General features: G+C 42.0%; 2 protein-coding genes across 3 annotated transcripts; both read right to left on the bottom strand.

Moving 5' to 3' along the window:
- Window positions 1-407: 407 nt before the first annotated feature.
- wasf2 (WASP family member 2) lies at window positions 408-9579 on the bottom strand. Its single transcript, XM_037093595.1, has 9 exons — window positions 9422-9579; window positions 7584-7747; window positions 7306-7440; window positions 6941-7094; window positions 5412-5529; window positions 5149-5270; window positions 2829-2975; window positions 2134-2624; window positions 408-1808 (listed from the first exon to the last, which is right to left on the bottom strand). The coding sequence occupies exons 2-9, from the start codon at window positions 7714-7716 to the stop codon at window positions 1651-1653; spliced, it is 1458 nt and encodes a 485-aa protein (XP_036949490.1). The 5' UTR covers window positions 7717-7747; window positions 9422-9579; the 3' UTR covers window positions 408-1650.
- An 852-nt stretch (window positions 9580-10431) lies between these two features.
- LOC119017463 (methyltransferase-like protein 24) lies at window positions 10432-17106 on the bottom strand. 2 transcript variants are annotated; one of them, XM_037094201.1, is made up of 6 exons: window positions 16170-17106; window positions 15133-15231; window positions 12833-12969; window positions 12366-12633; window positions 11233-11487; window positions 10432-11015 (listed from the first exon to the last, which is right to left on the bottom strand). In XM_037094201.1, the coding sequence occupies exons 1-6, from the start codon at window positions 16455-16457 to the stop codon at window positions 10992-10994; spliced, it is 1071 nt and encodes a 356-aa protein (XP_036950096.1). In that variant the 5' UTR covers window positions 16458-17106; the 3' UTR covers window positions 10432-10991. The 2 variants fall into 2 exon arrangements, with proteins under 2 accessions (XP_036950096.1, XP_036950095.1); XM_037094200.1 differs by having other exon boundaries at window positions 10432-11487; window positions 16170-17091.
- Between the last annotated feature and the right edge of the window lie 2160 nt (window positions 17107-19266).

Raw genomic sequence — 19266 nt, 5'->3', positions numbered from 1 at the left:
TCACTGCAGCCGAGGCTTTTAGTGCGTTTGTCTCTCCATCTCTCACTCTTTTAATTCAATCAGGCACAGACTGCTGCTCTCTGTATCCTAAATTATTTGGTGGATAAAGAAATCTTCATCACAATCACTCCGCACCCACGGCATCCTTTGAAAAACCTTCAAAGCAACCTTGGCACAAGGACGCAGAGATTATGCAAGAGTCTACTCATTTTTACAACTTTTGTCCAATCATTTTGTTTTCACACTCCCCACACAGTCAGCACAGGGCAGTGTGAAGAAGTCTCCAGCGCTGACACAGAGATGATGAGTCATGGGTAAAGCACGAGGGGCCTTAACGCCAAGAACGTGTTATCCCACTCATGACAGCATACACACTGTTCATTCTCACAGAAAAGACATACCAACAATCAGTGTAAGTCACTCTTATTTATTGAAATTACTAATCATTTGGAATACTTAAGGCAGGAGAAACAGCTTTGGCTAAGCATGCTGTGTGATGAAAAATAAAAAGGCACTTGGAAAATATGTGGTCCACGCTAAAACATCAGTCAGCTCTACGTTTGACTCATCCGTGGCAGCTGTTAATATTTTTGGAAGAAGCTGATCAGCAGGCTGCGTGGATAACAAAAATAAACCTGCACTGACACAGAAATGCAATATATATAAAAAAGGCACTTAACAGACAGTAGGATGAGGCAAAAAAAATCGGCCTGATTCTACCGTGATTAAAGCATCAGAGCCTAGTCCACCCCTAGAAAAAGGTCAAATTAAGAAATCCAGAACAGAGCAGAAAACATAGTACAAAATGAATCATGATTGATGGTGTTAAATGTCTGCATATGTTCAGTGCGGTGATCTCATCAAACACCCCAGGTGTCTGGCATGAGCCGATACAAAAAACACTGAATAATTAATTTATGAATCTATTTATGAGCTACAACCACGTCTCATCCTAGAACTGTTCCCAGAAAAACCAATAAAGTGAGGAAAGTAAAAGTGATAGAAACTGTGCTTTAAAAAGGATAGTATCAATTATCTTTAAGATATGATTCATGTAATTCAAACTTTACATCTATATCATATAACCTACAAATGAGCGAGAGTGTTTCTGCATGTGTCCACTGACTACGTACAAATACTGTGTATGGAAGAGTTTGCGTGCTTGGGTGTGTGCGCACTCTCTCTCTCTTCTCTATTACCCTTACCCATAACATACAAAAGCAGATAAAATCAGATATCTGGCCGGCAGCAAAGGGTATCTGCTGTTCTAATAGACACCAAGTTAAAGGCAGAGGTGACGCACAGACTTACATCAGAGAATACTCTTACATCAATAACATTGCTGTGTCATCCAGTGAAAGCAATGACAAATCTGGACACAATAAGGCACCCTAATTCAATCTTTGGAATTTTGCACCGCTGATCTGAATAATTTTAGATAAATACAAATAAATGGGTCGAGGAATGTGATTTGTTAACAGCTCACTTGTACATACAGTGTGCTCACACACACAAAATCTGACAGACGCACAGAAAAATGGACCCCTGCTTCACTGGTACTTGAACGTAATCGGAAAGGAAATACACTGATGTTGTTTACAGCTGAGGAAAGATACAGAGTTAGGTAATGAAGGTGAAAAGTGATGGTGATCATTCAGACCACTCGTCATCGTCAAACTCGGACGAGTCGTCTTCACTGTCGCTGCATTCTACGGCGATACGACGGGACAGGATGGCAGCAACATCATTGCCAAAGTGATCCCTCTTCTCCTGCTCGCGCTGTGCCTCCGTCTTCCGTAGATTGAAGCCTGAAAGGGAGAACAGTTATGGTGAGTGCATGTAATAATTTGCAAGCAGTGTCATATGTCAAAATACTAAGCCATTTTAAATCTTAACCTTAAAAAGTATGTCTTAGCATTACCTGTCAAATGAATGTGACAGTGCAAATACCAAATTTGCCTCTGAAATGTTGTGGAGTAGAAATATATGGCAGCACAAAATACAGTACAAGAAACTCAGCAGTGTTCTTCAGGGTATATAGATGCTGTTAGGGTATTTTACTTGTTTTATTACCCAGCCAATCAGCAGTGAGGACTGTAAATGTCTATTATATATTGATCTGTTTCCTGTTACCTTGTCGGATGGCCTGCAGCAGGTCACTGCGAGCGTCCCCAGCTGGCTCTGGCTGTGGTTTGGGAGTAGAGCTGGGTGCCCCACCACCACCAGGGGGAGGAGGGGGAGCAGAGATGTGAGATGGTGGAGGGGGGCCAGGAGGAGGTGGAGGAGGAGGAGGAGGTGGTGGCCCGCCACCTGCAGGCATAGGCGGCGGAGGAGGAGGAGCAATGGCGGACATAGAAGGTGGAGGAGGGGGAGCAGGTGGGGAAGGATAGGCATTGGGGGAGCTGGAGAGCGGAGGAGGGGAAGGTGGGGTGTCGAAGCCAGGGGGAGGCGGAGGAATCCCGAAGCCAGAGGATGGAGGAGGGGGAGGAGGTGCAGGGGGAGGGGCAAGGTTTGGGCGAGAGTTGGGTGGGGAAGAGGCCATGGGGGGTGCAGGAGGTGGGTGGGTTGGACTCAGCACACTGGTACGCTTCTGGGCTGGTGCTCCGTACCCTCCGTCATTATACCTATGTGTGAAGGAGAGGAGGTTAGACATGTGGTTCAACAAGTAAACACCAGGTTCATTATCTATTTTGGTTCTGCTGAACCCTGTAATCCGCAATGCAGCTGTATATTTCATGTACGTTCAGCACGTGTTGGCAGGGGCGGCAATGTGCTGGCAACATGTGTGTGCTGGCAGCATGTGGAATGACATGCGGCAGGTTACTTACGCCATGTCTGGGGGTGGAGGAGGCAAGAAGTCATCACCGGGTGGTGAGCCAGGGTCATAGGCATAGGAGCCGGTACTCTGCTCGAGGCCTTCAGAAGTGAATCCATCTCCAGATCCAATACTGCCATTTAGAACCTCCGAGGAATTCCTTAAAAGCATATTAAAGACATCTTAATCAGCCCAAAATACAGTGCTATCAATGTTCTTTGAAACCTGGAAATGTAAACAACCTTGAGAGTGACAGCAAGCTTCTGTAGATCTAATCAGCATATACAAAGCACACAACAGTTTGCTTGTGAGAAATGACACTGTAAAGATTTATGGGGAAGTATCACTTAAAGCAGATGAAGCAAATAGTAACAGTGACACTGGTGGTGACAGCTTCACACCACTATAAAAATAACACAGAGTGCAGTCACTTAGACAGCAGTAAGAGGTTGGCTCGCCCTTCAGCTTAACAGCGTGAATATTTTTCTCCTCATTAGTGCTGGCTTGTGATAGAGTAAAACACAAGCGGCCAAATGAAACGGTAAATCGCTTTTAAAATAGATTAAGCAACCCATCTCAGCAGCAGCTAGTTGATAGTATTATACTATTACTGCACGGTTCTGCTTGTAAAAACATTACTTTTAATTTGTATGCATATAGGAAAAGATGTATTTATAGTAAAAAAAAATAGAATCACATAAACTAGTTTGTGTACAGAAACTTTGTGCAAAGTATTTTGTGCAGTTTTTCTGTCCCTACTGGATTGTTTTTAATTGTCTATAAGGTGTAGAAAAAATAACACAACAGAAAAACAGCAAGCAGCCAAGTCAATCCTACCAGTGAGACTCTAATTTGCTCTTTTAATGCATCAGAGATTTTTAGATATTAGTTTTTTTTATGTTAATTCTACTTTACATGTTTACAGTGATCATTATACATCACATTCCCGGGGTGATTCACACTTCTTCCCTAATGACAGCCAGCACCACACCCAACCCCATGAGAACATTTTCTAACAGGATGTACCACCCATATCACTGTGTGCAGATTGGCCGATAAGACAAGAAAGACTAGAATTTAACATGAGAGGGCCAATTCTGTGCTTTTACTGTGGCAACTAGTCAGAGAAAAATAAAGCCATCTGTGGTGGCTAGCTATCCAATTAAAAATGTGTAGGCTACGGATGGAGGAAGCTTCAAAAACAACAGGTAAAGCTCGAGGACGAGCATGAAGAGCTGTCTCCTGTTGCCGTAGCAGCAGATGAGTCAGGATGTGAGAGCACTCACCTATTCCCAAGGTTTCCAAGGTTACATATGATTACAGCTAGTGGTGGAATACTTAGTACATTTACTCAAGTACCTTATAATTTTGAGGTGCCTCTACTTAGTTGGGTATTTCTCCTTTACGCGTCTTTATTCTTTTTCTAACTACATTTGAGAGGGATTATGTAGTATTATTGGTATCCAGGGTTGAAAGTTACTGATTATATCTACTCAAATTAGTTTAATTAAGTCATTGTTTGGGTACTTGTACCACTGTGCAGAACAGAGCAGGAGCTGGGAGTAATGTAGACGGAAGATTACAAGAAGCAGAACTCTCTTGGACTGAATGCCTTTTAACAATGGTTAAAAAGGGACCAATACTCTGAGTAGCATTTGAGAAGAATACTTTGTTGTTTGACTAGAGTATTATTTCACTACCAGTAGATTTACTTTTATTAGAGTAATATTCCAGTAATCTGTATTCGTACTTGGGTACAAATTCAGTACTATTTCTCCCACTGCTTTTACCTGAGTAGTTTTACACTTTAGTATCACTACCTTTACTTCTCTCACCACTGATTATATCCATGTAATTTACCTGACCAGCTCCCAAAGCCCCCCTTCCCAAACCTACTGGTCTATATAGCCTGCACTCACTGTGTAATTAGTATAGAACACAGGAAAGAAATACAGTAAGAAAGTAGGATGATCTTTCTTTGCTTTTGTAAAACTAAAGTGTCAAAAAATGAGACTTGATTAAGATTTTAACTGGCATATGTTAATTGCACTCATTCAATAGTCAGTAGAAGAAAGGCCAAGTAGAGGAGAGTATCCGAGTAGTACTTTGATTCTAAAAATAACTTGAAAATGTTGTCATTATCAGGTGAAAATCCAAAGATTTCTGGGCTGAAATAACAAATCAAGCAATCAATTTTTACTTAATGATGAAATGAATTCAAAAGCCTCCTGGGTCTATTGAACACAGTTTGTACGAACACATACATACACACACACACACATATCAACTTGAAGTGATCTTAACCACATTTCAGTCAATCTCTCTCAACTTACCCCAAATCATTCTTTGGCACCACAAACTCCTCCCCCATCTTACGGCGTTCCCATTCCTCCTTTCTTGTCTTGATCTTTCGGGGATTGAGCGTCCGTTGGTTCAGATGGTCTTTCTTCTCCTTCTACTCAGACAGGAAATGGAGAAAACGTGTCATGGAGGGTTTGATAAAAAATCCTTTAATTTGATACAACTAACGTTTGTTTGTTTCAATGTATTAACTGTTCATTTGTTTAGTGTGTAGCAGCATGTTTTTGTAACTCACTCTGTGCTTGCGTTTCTCCTTCATGATGTCCTTGGTGTCCTGCAGCATCTTCTCCTTCCACAGGTCAAAGAAGTAGGAGGGATCAGTGTAAAACTTCAGGGCCTCCTTTCCATCATCACTGTAGAGAAGCATTTACAAACATTAGAATTACATTCTAGGTACGAGTAACACTTTATGTTATCTTGTGTTCACAGACAGAAATGGCATGACGTTTATGCGGACAGATCCTTAACTGGCATATGTTTCATTAAAAAGTTCCTGTTTTTAGCAACAGGCTTTTTTCTTCAGTCTCGTTCTACGTGCTGCTTTGATTCAATTGAAGGACATCCTTATGAGTGGAGCCATTTACATTTAATGAAAACAATCCAGTTTGTTTGGTCAGAGACCATATTCACAAGGCGGCAATATTCCTGTGACGTCATGCTTAGGGTTAGAAGCTCAAATGCTGGGATAATGTTATGCTGTCATATAAAAATAGCAAATCTGACAAATCGCTACTATTTCACCACTTGCTGTTGATGGATGGCAAACACTTCTGTTAGCATTTAACCACTTGCTAGTTAACACTGTGGTTTGATTTATTCAAGTGCGTGTCTCTTCTCTGCTTGAATGAATGAATGGCCATGATGTGTTTATTTTTTTAGAATTAGTTTATGCATTTCCTATCATTTTTAAAATACTATGAAATGGTAATGTTAGCTAGGAAGTGGCTTAATGCTTACGTTAGCTGTTGTCCAATCAAAGCTAACGGGTTATCAAACATTATTCTCAAAATTAATTTTTTGTCTTGGACATGTTTATTTAAGCCTAGAGGAGAAATGTACTGAAAGTAATCGAACAGTACTCGGAAGTGGGTGAACTCTAATGTTACCTTACTGATGACAAAATATAATGTTCTACCTGGAAATAAAGCCTTTTGTCCCCCCAGATTTTCTACTTTTTATCTATTGTCTTTTTAGTTGCTGATAAATCAGGAAGCAGTGAAATGATACTATTAGTAAACTTCCCTATGTTTATACTACTGAGCATGACGTGAGGAAAATGGCTGCCGTGTGTCTGAGTTTGGCGTGATTTGTCATCATGTATGCCTTTCAGAACAGCAAAAACAGGTTAGATGTTGATCACAAAAATATTTTTCACATGTTGATGCACTAATGAAACAAGTACTCATCAACATGATGAACCTACAGGGTTTCACAAAGGTTGGCCACGAGTCTCCTGAGCATGAGCAAAAACATTCTAACACAGTTTTTGACATTTACTCGATATTCAGAAGCATAAAAATTGTGATTCTTTTGTTGAACATCACTGAGATAAACACAGTCAATAGTGATACCCACTCCTTGATGATGTTTGAAAGCATACGCAATAGAGATATTAGTTTAAATAACGATTAGTCATGACAGAATTATAGAATGCATGTGTGTGCACATGTGCATGCACGTGTCCCCTTATTATTCCTTGCATGTTATGCTCCAGTGAATGAAGATGAGCCGTGGGTGTGAATCTGTGCATCTACTGAGCCATACCGGTACTGGCTGAGGTAGTTGAGCGGTGGCGGCGGATTACAGGTCGTGTAGGTCTCATTTATGGGCATGGGCAGCGAAGGTCTGGTGAACAGCTGCTGGTCCTGGGTCAGACTGCTGCGGAAGGCCTTGCGGGTAGTGATGGCCTGCAGAGAGACTGAGAGGGAAACAGAGGGGATGTTACTGAATATTTATGGAGCTTTTATTGGGAAAGTAATTCGAATTTTTAATTAGAATTGCAGTCTGCAGCGTAAAAGCGGCTTTACTGAATAAACTGAAGATATACAATTTTATGTTATACTCAGTTGTATTCACACTAATGAACTACTGTGATATTAAGACAAGTAGTACCGTGTGGGTGTACTTACCCTCTTCTTCTTTGGGGTCCAGCTGGGTGACTTTAACCTGCAGACGATCCACTCGTTCTCCCAGTGAATTCACTCTAATCGCAAATGCTCCAGCCTGGACAAACAGCTCCCCGAACACATCCTCTGCATATTTGCCTACGCAGACAAGTTTATGATTAGTATCGATTACAGTATTTGTCTCAAAATCTCCACAACTACATTATAATAAATGCTGCTTGAACGTGCAAATGCACACTGTATTTCAGTAACACCCAAGCACACACACAGCATTCACTCACTGAGGCTGCCAAGCTGGCGGATGATGTTGGCCAGGCTGATATTGGTGACACATTCCAGCTCACTGCGAATGTTGTTCGGGATGGTCTGGCGACACACATGCCGCGGCTCTATATTCCTCGTAACCAGAGGCATGGTGAGGTGTCGTGGGTAGGGGGGCCCAACCCTGAAGGAGGAAGAGGAGATGGGTCAGTTGAGCCGAAGACATACAAACATGAAAGGACTAAAAGACGAGAGACGTATTACCATGTATTACACACAGCTGTGAAACTAATACACTGAGAAGCTCAATCAACAACCATTCGGAAAATTTGCCAATCATTTTAATAGAGTCCAACTGATAATATTGGCTAGTTTTAGCCTATCACAGATACATCGGTACTGACACTTATGCTGTCCGATATGAGCTGATATCAAACCTTATTTATAAAAAGAGATTATGAAGCAGACATGTCAAATCTTGAATTCATTTATAATCATAAAATTGAATTTTATTGTTTCAGTGCACTGATGTCATTTTAGATTATTAAGTAAACTGTAAAAACCCTGCCTTTCTTACATCTTTGTTACATCAAGTGTTTGATAACCATGTTTGAGGGAGCAAAAAATGTGTGTGCATTGGCTGGATATATCAATATTGGAATTTTTCACTCTCAAATACCAGAGTATCAGTCTGGCTCTAAATTTCTCTTGCAAAATGTACAGAACAACACAAGTTCCAGCATTTCAGGTTTTTGTTTAGGAATCATTTGTTTGAACAAAGAGAAGTTGCCATGGGTTCATCACATTTTTTTTCAACTTTATGTTTCTTATCTAGTTACTTCCATCCCTATTTAAGTCACATGCTCATGCGACACCCAGACATGCATGTATAAATAAAACCAGGGACAGACAGGGCTAAAGCAGAAGCAAAACTAAAGCTTTGCACTGCTCAGCAAACACCCAGCATCCACCCAGCTGATGTGAAACCGGAAAAAAAAAAAATAAAGAAAGGAAAAATAAAGATTTCTTCTCCATTGTGCTTATATATTGTATTATATTGGACGAATCACTGCCAGTGTGTGTCAGTGTAAACTACCCACACACAAACCATTATCTCTACAGTGCCATATGGCATCTGCTCAGAAAATGTCAACTCCCACAGGCGCTCAGAGGTTTGCAGTGACTTCAGACTCTCCACTGTCAACCAACACAGTGCAGGCAGGCAGATTTTTAGCTGGCTGTAAGTATACCCCTGCGGTGATTCCTATTCCCCTGCTCGGCTGCCTAATTACAAGTTTTTCATGTTCACGTTGGGGCTTTCACAGAATGGTGAGGTCACGACTCAAGCGTCTCTGGGTAGATTCTAGTGTCTGCACTTTTCCTCGGTTGACAGGCACAGTGTTGATACGTATATTCAAACAGAGGATAGTAGAACAGTGTCGTGTTTGTGCCTTTCTTTAAGAGAAGGCGAGCTTCTAGTTGAATCCCAGTAGAGGCACAGCCCTGCACTGTGTGGTTAGTTGGTATGCTCCGACAGTAACGTACAATCAACCGCTCTCTGTCAAATACACGAACCGAAATTGTAAGGGTTTAACTCATACGTTTAATATGGTAGACGACTTTGAACTGAACTTTTGCCTGCACCAGTAACAACTTGTAAATCAAATTAATCGGAAATGTAACACTTCTACGCCCAAAACATTAGCTAAAACAGGCTAAACTGTATCTTGGGATTTCGGCCTTGTCAGAGCAGGAAGTAACTTACAGGCGCCTCTTAACTCGAAGAAACAACCAAATGAACCTATTTTTAAATCCTCCACTTTATGAAAACAATATTTATGAATCGTTTTCTACTTACCGTCAAAACTACCAACTGTTAGCCCTCTCTATAGTCTGGTTGTTGTGCTGTCTCAAGATTTCCACAAGAAATGTAGAGCGGTACAGTATGCGGACGAACGAAACCGAGCACAGAAGTCCCGGGATTGTGAACTTCTGATTGGTCGAGTGGCCGGGTTCCTCAGAGCTGATTGGCCGTCGCGCCTGTCGCCTGTATTTGCCGAGAACAGGATGTGGAAATTTCAACGTAAAAAGCGCAACTCCGCCCTGACTAGTGGCAAACATCTGTCCGTAATGTGCGTAACGCAGGGTGGAGGCAGAAGCGCATTCCAATGTGCGCTCCAGCGAGTTGGAACGCGTCCGAGGAATGACTGGCATTGGCCTTTTATGAATAAGAGCTCACTGTGGGGAAAAGCACTCACGGAGATGAATAACTGTCCTGCGAGCTTCACCGGGGGAGTGTTAAGTGCATCCTTAACCTTAACCCAGCCTGCACCGTGGAAGTACACAGGGTTTAGGGAGGCGATGATAAAGGTCGAATCATTTATCCCAAGGAGACTGTAGGAACCTGCGGTAAAAGTATTGAGGCGACCCAACCTGTTTTACTTTTGCAATGAGATAGCATTTTTCATAATGGCCACTATTTTGCTTTATGGATTATGTGCAAATATGAAAGGGAACACAAGCACTGTTACTGGACTTACAATTCAAGGAGATGCACACATACATACACTTCAGATCAATGTAGGTGTCACATAATTCACAATTAGTCTTCTATAACACAATACATTTATCTATGAAGTTAGGACTTTTAACTGTATACTACTATATCAAAAGGCGTGGGAGTAAGAGTATCTACATAGCAAAAGGGACAATTAATGAGCTTATTTCCTTTAAAAAAATGTCACAGCTGTCAATGCAATGCACATCTGTTATGAATAACAAAAACTGTAAAATGTAACCCATTTTCTTACGGAATTACAACCTGTTGTTGATCAGGACTTCCCAAGGACAGACAAAATAGCAGTCAAAGATTTCTATTCTGTATTTTATTATGTCCAACGTGGTTGCGTTGTTTTCATTGTTGTCATACAATACACAGTAATGTGCAAAAACTGCATCAGTGTATGGACGCATTTCAATATATGTCACAGTAGGCACTATTGGTCTCAATATAATTTAGGCTTCTCTTCAACATCAATAATTATTGCACATAAAAGCGCTGCAAATGTACAAAAAATACATACAATAATCTGTTCAATCTACATTCAAATTACAGCTGGATCAAAATAATGACTGATGAAAGGGGTTGCACTGAACTAATTAAATTGTATAATATTGATAAAACCTGTCAGCACCTGTCAGCTGTTATTTAGGAGCAAAGAGGACACAATCAAGCTGTGGCTACAAATTACATACAAAAATCTGCTGTTTTGTGTACAATCAGTAGATCTGATAACAACATCATTGCCCAGTTAAATCAGCAATCCTTCCTTCCGCTCCATATTTGGTCAAAGCCAGTATCACGTAGAGAGACAGCAGTATTTCCCTCTGAAGGCGGAGTCATACAAAGACAGATCCTTCTGTCTCCACTAGAGGGAGACAACTGTGTGTGCCTGAGAAGAGGGGAAAACATTCACTGGAAGAAAAATGTAACTCCACCACGTACTTGAAGAGTTGACTTCCTCCCTCTTGTTTTAACCCATCCACACTGTCTGGTCATGTGTGTACACCTGTGTCCATTCGTGTGTGTGTGTGTGTGTGTGTGTGTGTGTGTGTGTGTCAGTGTCCCGTGTTGACCCAGCTGAGTGTGTATGAGCTGTGGGCATTTACTGCAGTCTGTTTGAGGATGCTGTGACCCTCTCCTGCAGAGCTGTGGACCAGCTTGAGTCCAGAAGCCTGGAGACCCTGTAGGACGCTGAACCAATAGCGGAGAACCTCCTCATTGGTTCCGCCCACCTCAAACCCTGCCCATTGCAGGTGCACTGTTGCAACCAGATGATGGACACGCTGCAGTGTTCCTATCTCAATCCAGTTCTGGAAAACTCGCCACTCAGCACTGAGAAGGTCAGCATACAGGAAGTGAACCTAAAGAGATAAAAAACAGAAAAAAAACAGGTTCATTAATGTTCCGTGCAATTGTACTATAACGTATATTCACAATACCAATTGAAAGTACAATGTGTTCTGCAAATTACTTTTCATGCCTTCGATTCAGAAAAGGGTACTATTTCAAGAGCTTGTTTTTTTTTTCAAGTCATCAGTCACTAAATCCACTCATTAAAGACATTACTCATTTGCAAATAGATGCTACAGAGATGGAATTGGGGAACTTAGGTTTGTAGCAAGTAAAGGTATCATGATGACCTAAACTGTGAGCTCTAATTTCCCAAATCCCTACTTAGTTTGGTACAAGCAACGGTTCAGATCCATGCGTAAGATGAGCAGACACACATGAAACAAAAATGTCGTGTTTTGTTTGCGTGTGAATAATTTCGAAAGCAGTGTCGGCCTCTATTAAATATATATTTTCCTTTACATAATTTATTGAGGAATCATTTATTTGTGGGGAGAACTTCACATTTTCAGATGTTGGACTGGACTCGTCCCCTCCAGGAGCCAAATATTGTAAATATTGTAATCACGACTGAATATTAATTCATGACAGTAGACTCCTTCTTATAATGTCAGCCAGCACATGTTCAACTGCAGGTACGTAGTTCCCTCTTGTGGCTGCAAGATGTAACTGGGCCAGTATGTGATTCACTCACTTAAACTGTTGCCATGGTAGCCAGGGATGGCGCAGAGCCCTGTTGCTATGGGAACGTACAAGTAAGAGAGCTTTCTGGGTATGTTGGGTCGAAAAGACTCTAAGGTATGTTTGTTTGGCACTGTTTCTCTAAGTGTGTATGTGTGTGTGTGTGTTGTGTTGTGTTTGTGTTTGGTTGCATGTGCGTGTGTCTTACTGTGTGATGTCCCAGAGCTGCCATGATGTCTGCCAGTGTTTGAGAAACACTACCCAGGTTGCCTCTTGTCTTGTGCTTGCGCTTCCTTGGTGCTCGCCATTCCAACCACATCTTGTGTTGGCTGACCACGCCTCCATCACCATGGTTACTGGCCAAACTGTTGCCAAGGTGACCACCAGATGCATAGGAGTTGCTGGGATCAAAACTGTGGACTTCACATCCCAGCATTGACACAGTCTTTAGAAACTCCGCATCTCCCCGATCCATACTAGAGAGACAAAGACAAATGAGAAAAAAAAAGATCGACACAGAGGCAGGGGAGCACAGAGGTGGTTTGAAGATTATTGCATGCATGATTAAATATGCATTGTGTTGTTTATTCCAGCTCCGCCACAGCGATATGAATGCATAAGCATCATGGCACGTGCACAGACACACGCACGTAGTATACAGTCATATGGGCACACCTAAAGGAGTATGCAACACACGGTGGTTCTGCCGCTGGAAGGAGCCAGTCCTCAGCACACAGCAGCCAGCGGGGTGAGTCTGCAGGGGGCTGAGATGCCTGAGCCTGACCTGGAGACAAAACCCTGGAGCAGTTTAGCTGCGGGTGGACAGGAGAGGGGAGATCATATGAGATTGTGGTTTGGAGAAAGGACTGAGAACAGCCCTACTCAGAATTAGCATACAACTAAGAGGAGAGGAAGTTAAAAAACAAGAAGTTGTATGAGAGCTCGCCTTGTGAAATGCATTTCACACGGTGACTGGTGTCTTCAAGTACCTTAAAGTAAAGCAAATTATCTTCTGGTCATTTTGACTCTTTAATGCAAGTTTCAGTTGATAGTTATCTTTCAACTTGAGCAACTCTGAGAGTCATTTTAATGGTATGGTATGGTATGGAATAATTACAGAACTAAATCAACACTATATTCTTACGCTTACAGTATACTTTAATCATTTTCCCTCTCAGTCCCCCAGCACTTGGTGTTACTTAAGTCTCAGCTCTCATATGGGAGTTTCCAGTCTGGAACTGAAAGTCCTCACTAGCTCCAGATTTTGCAGAGTTCTGCTGCCAGAATACTGACAGCGCCTGACTGATCATATTACTGCTATGTTAACCCCCCACATTGGAAGTCTGCAGTTGTAGAAGTGTAGAAGTTGCAAAAGTGAAGTTTTTATTGATTACTCTTCAGGCTTGGCAAAATCTAACTCCTGGCTACAGTTCCTGCTGGTCCCTTATGTGCTGTGAGTGTTGCTGGAGCCCTTCGAGGAGGGCCCAAAATGTTTTATCAGTGGTTCCCAACATGAGAGTTGGGCCTGGAGCTTCAGCTTTCTGGCAATTAACCGATTAGTCGAGCAAAAGAAACATTTTCGAAAACTATTTTGATAATCGTCTAATTGTTTGAGTCATTTTTCTACCAAAAATGCAATTCGAAGGTGTTAATTTAGGCTCTGGGAAATGAGCCTCTTTTTCAAATGTATTCATACCTCAGCCAATATCCAACAGTCCCCTGCAATCTAATGACGGAAATCAAACTTGATATCCCTTTATCGATCTAAGTTAACTACTTAACCATAATTTGAACTCACGAGATCTAGGATCTGCATCAAATTGTACTCACTCATAGATCCAGTCAACTCAACATGTCTGTTTTTTTAACGTAAAGATCCATGCATTATTCCCTGAGAAAACACCAAAAAACACCATATCTCGCAATATCAAAAAAAAAAGTAAAAAGTAATAATCCAGTTAATGGGGTCAGTCCTGGGCTGAGACCCATCCTCCTCCCATCTAAGTTTTGAGGAAATCTGTTCAGTAGTTGTACTGCTGACAAACCAACCAACCAACAAACAAACAAATGGATTCTTGGTGGAGGTAATAAACTTCCCGCAAGGGGTGGCAAGATGAATCTGAGGAATCATAAACTAATCACAGGGAAAGAAAATAGGAAGAAAAACATCTCTGCGACTCGAAATGATACCTTTCCCAGCATACACACATTATCCTAGTGAAAAAAAAAGACTTCCACAGCTCACTGTCTTTTGCAACCTGTGATGAGGCGTCATGGGGCTACTAGATGTGTGATTATGGGGTTCATAATTCCTTAACAGCGTTTTTATTTCATATCAGAGTTTACCCTCATTCATCCTGTTATTTCTCACTGCTTGTCTGTACTATTGTTTGCCAGTGTTGCTTCTACATTCATTCAGGAGTGATGGGCCACCAAAGTAAGAACATAACATGGGACTTTATGGGAAATTAGAAATTTAAACCTAGATGACAAAAGAAAGTGAAACAAAACAATAAACACAAAAAACATGATGCCAAATGTGTAGAACTAGCCCTTTAATCATGATCAGATATACCATATATGAACAACAGTGCTGCAGCCACTAGAACCAAAACTCAGCTGGGCATTATTTTTACTGTATCTCCTGACAACGATCAAAAAACCACTGCCGCTGCTAGAAAACAACTCCACAGGAAACGCTGTTTGCAGTCTATAAAGTAGGGTAAAAAACAGAATGTAACAGTTTTACACATTCAAAATGTAACATTTAGTACAAACTAGAAATGTCCACATTTCATAATGCTGTGTTTATGATATTTGCCAATTCAAACAATTCACACATTGATGCACTTTTTGCACCTTCTGTTTGATGACATGTTTTTTTTATTTATTTATTTTTTAATTTTTGTTGTTTTCTGTTCAGTTGATGACAACTTGTGATTTGACTGCAGTCGGTGATATTCTGTGAAGCCTACCTGTGGAGTGGCGATATAAGAGATGATACGATTGAGTTCTGCTGTGAAGGACGGCTCGTCTTCCGCCCACGGCTGCACCTCCAACGTTCTGGGTCCCCCCTGGGAATGTGCACACATACATATCAATATATTGATACTACAGTGGAAGGAATACTAACGGTTTCATGTGAATAATGCATAGGAATGACAGTAATGTGTGGGAGTGTGCACCCCCTGCCCCAGGTATGAGTGACGAGGGGAGGGGGCGCAGGTCACAGGCTCTGACCTCAGTCCTGTTTTGCCTGAGGCACTGTAACACACAAAAACACACACGCATTCACGCAAAGCCCCCCACTCTACTATAAGTGAACCCTGTGGTCACCATGGCAACCTTGTGGGGAGGGGGGGGGGGGGTGGTGATGATTCACTAGAATGAGTCAGAGAGTTTAGCCTTGGGCAGAAAAAGAGACAGTGAGAGAAAAAGAGAATGAAAGAGAGATGGGGGTGAGCACCCAGCGGGGTGGGGGTGGGTGGGGGCACTGGGGTAATCAGAGGACAGATGAACCCACACACACACACCTCATAGACACACATATACACACGCGCAGGTTAAGGTTGAAGTTCTTTGCAGCTGAAGGGTAAAGAGAGAGAGAGAGAGAGAGAGAGAGAGAGAGAGAGAGAGAGAGAGAGAGAGAGAGAGAGAGAGAGAACAGCTGTCACCGCTCTCTGATCTGGGGTCAGTGCTGCGCTCACCCCCCTGCCCTCACCTGTTCATTCATGTCAGTAACAATTCACAGAGCCGTGCGCAAACTGACCCAGCATGTATAAGTAGCTATATATAACTACAAAAATACATTTTGAAATCATGTTTACTAGGTTTTAAGGAAAGTAATATGGTAAAAAATCAACCAGGTTATGAGTAAATAGGTGATATTGTTGTGAGTGAAGGTGAGATATTGTAATTTGTTCCCAAAATAAATGTGTTATTCAATAAATACGTTTATTCAGCAATGATGAAAATATTCAGACACACTGAAATCAAACTTTATTGAACTTACCTGGCGCGAGTGCATCTCGTTCTCATCCTCATACGCCCTCCTCTCCTCCTCCAATTCCTCCTCCTCCTGACCCGGTCGCCGGAACGGGGAGCCCCACTGGCGTGAGTTCCTCTCCGGTTCGATGCTGATAACGGAAAAGGCGACCCCCTGCTCCTCCAGCCCCACCTGAGCGGCTCGGGGTAACCGTGTCCCGACGACCAGGAGCTGGAGCGCGAGCAGAAGCGTTGGGACTAGAAGAAGGAGAAGTGTTCCCGAGCGGAGGGGGAGACCGCGCGCACAGGTCCGCATACCTCCACCGTGGAGACGCCGGGGAACATCTCCGGTGTGGCGCCCTGTGATTAAACTTTTTACTGGCAGCGAGGAAAGTCCCAGCTGAGAACAGCCCTCCTCCTCTTCCCTCCCCGACCTCCTCCTTCTTCTTCCTCCTACCCCCAGGGGAAAGTTGTGATGACGAAGCGCATTCCGCGGCCAACGGTGGCTTTACTGGCACAGTGACCGCCATTTTAATTACCCCCATTAAGTGACTCATACAGTTTAAAATTAGCCCAAATGTTGGTTAAAACTCCCCTTTAGTCAGTTATTTACTCACGAAACAGGCCCAAAACTCTCACATGTTGTTCAGCAAAGTAATAAACTCGCAAGAGAATGCAGCTAAGCTAGCTAATGGTTTTTTAGTTGATGCTAAAGCTGACTGGTAATATTTCACCACTTATGTAAGAACATTGTTGTGAACTGGACTCAACTAGGATTTTGTTTTGAGGTAAACTGGCTATTTTCATTTAAGTACACTTATAATTTATGCTAGTTCTTACCTCAACTCCCCAACACATTGTACTTTTTATGTATGTAAAAATTAGAAACAATTTAACATATAACAGATGACCTATTTTGTTTCAATTCAGCGCAAACATTATAATTTATAATAATTTGTGATTAACTGAAGTTAGGGCCTTACTATCAATCGAAATATTATCAAAAGGCAATATGGCCAAGTTGCCAAATAGCAAAAGATGCAATACGTCTGGCAAAACTACAGCCCAACCAAAAGCTGATTTTTGGGACTGATGCCAATAGAGATAGTAGCGAGCAAAACATTATGTTATCAACATATTGGCTGATATACATACGTTTTTTTCTGTGATCCCTCAAAAGTGGTTATCAGACACTTCAAGAGATGTAATGGAGGCAGTATATTTTACAGTTAAACAATATTCTTTACTGCCTGAAATGACATCATTTCACTGAAACAGTAAACTCCATTGGGAATTTATTGATAATTATTTACTTTAAGCATTGTTTTATGCACTATAATCGAGTCGTCATGCTCGACAACAATGGCACAGATATATCTGTAACAGGCTGATATCATCTGATAATATTGGCCAACCAATATATAGGTCAGGCTCGAGACAAAACAGCATTATAATGAAGTATGGTAGGGCTTGAAAAGATTTGTTGGCCTACAAATCTTGTTCCCCAGATGTAAAAAATAAGTTTGGTACGGATCCCAACAACTGTCACATTATCATGATTTTAATAGTTTTTCAGTGACAAATAAAATTGTGATGGAAAAATGATCATTTCTACTAATCGTAAATCATATTGCAATATCCGTCAAAATACTCGCAATGTTCTTTTTTTTTTTTACACAGCCTGCAGCCTTAATCGAAATGTTATTTTGCATAAATATAGTACAAAAGAAGTCTGAAAGAGAGCTGTCATTCTGCACCCTCTTCCTCCCCATCTGTCATGTAGTGTTGTTGACAGTGCGTGTCCCCTTCCACCATACAGTGGAATGTCACAGCAAACACATTTCCTCCGGCCATGTCTGAGTCTATTTAGTCAGCCTGTTGACAAACTGTACACAATATGCAGCTAGTAAACTCCCCCCATCTGCTTTCCTTCTCCCTCACTCTCTCTGTCTGGCACGCACACTCATACACACAAGCTGCAGATGTACAATATTTGCTCTATTATAGGAAGTTTCCCTGTGCGGAGATGAAATAAGCATGGGGTCTCTTCCTGTCAGCTCTCTGGTACCACCAGCCTCCACGCTGTGCTTTAATGCATTTCCTTATTTGGAAGAGGAATTTTCAAACCGTGCATTTTTGTGCATTTTGTTTCAGTGGCTTTAAAACCTCTCCGACACCCTTTTCTGATTTCCTCAGTCTGGTTTCTTTCTTTCCCCTCCAACACATCCTCCCCTCCCCAACATCCATTCCTCTCCTCCCCTCCCTTTCTCTCCCTGTCGAATTGTGTCCTTGACTGAACTCTCTCGCACACAATCCCAGACAGCCTGGGCAAAGCCCAATACTCACGGAGGCTCTAAAACACACACACACGCACACATAAACACGCTCACACCTCCCCTTAATCCCTTAAAGAAGCAGTATGCTATAGACAAGATTACCAATGGCAAGAACAGAATGTGTATTTAAATATTTTGCACCTCAGATACATACATGATATGTAACAGACAGATATACAATTTTTTTTTCATCACAAAAACCACTAAACAACACAAGACCACAGAAAAAAGAAGGGAGAGAGTGAAAGAAAGAATGAGACCCCGCCAAGACTTTGCTGTCAGGGGGCCTTCACTCCGTTTGACCCCACAGGCACGCACACACACTCAAACACACATAAATGCACACATACACACAAATACATGCATTACTGCAGTCACGCGAAAACACCCTTCTCTTTCTCACATTCGCACACAAAAAACAAGAGTCTCTTTGGGGCCGTTGTGTGATTTCAATGTCTCTTTCCCTTGTAGTTAAAACAGCAAAAACACAGGATGTTGGGTCTCCATGCTGCAGTCTTCTCCCCCCTCCCCAGAGCAGGGAAACCATGGCAGAACGCTGAGGAGGGCATGTTGATGACGGACCTTCAGAGTGAAGAGGGGGCCCTTGGCTTGGAGCTGGAGTCGTATGTACAGATGCTGGTATTTCAAGAGCAGAAACTGGTTTAGTCCACTTTTGTTTTATGGTACACAACACAAGGAGTGCACAGAGCGGGACATTTGCTAGGCTCATGGTTTTTAAAAAGATTTGGGCTCAGACGCGGTTCAGGATAGGGCACAAGACAGAAATGC

The sequence above is a fragment of the Acanthopagrus latus genome, chromosome 3, assembly GCF_904848185.1.
Source record: "Acanthopagrus latus isolate v.2019 chromosome 3, fAcaLat1.1, whole genome shotgun sequence".
Classification (NCBI taxonomy): Eukaryota; Metazoa; Chordata; class Actinopteri; order Spariformes; family Sparidae; genus Acanthopagrus; species Acanthopagrus latus.
This window is presented reverse-complemented; position numbering and strand designations above follow the sequence as displayed.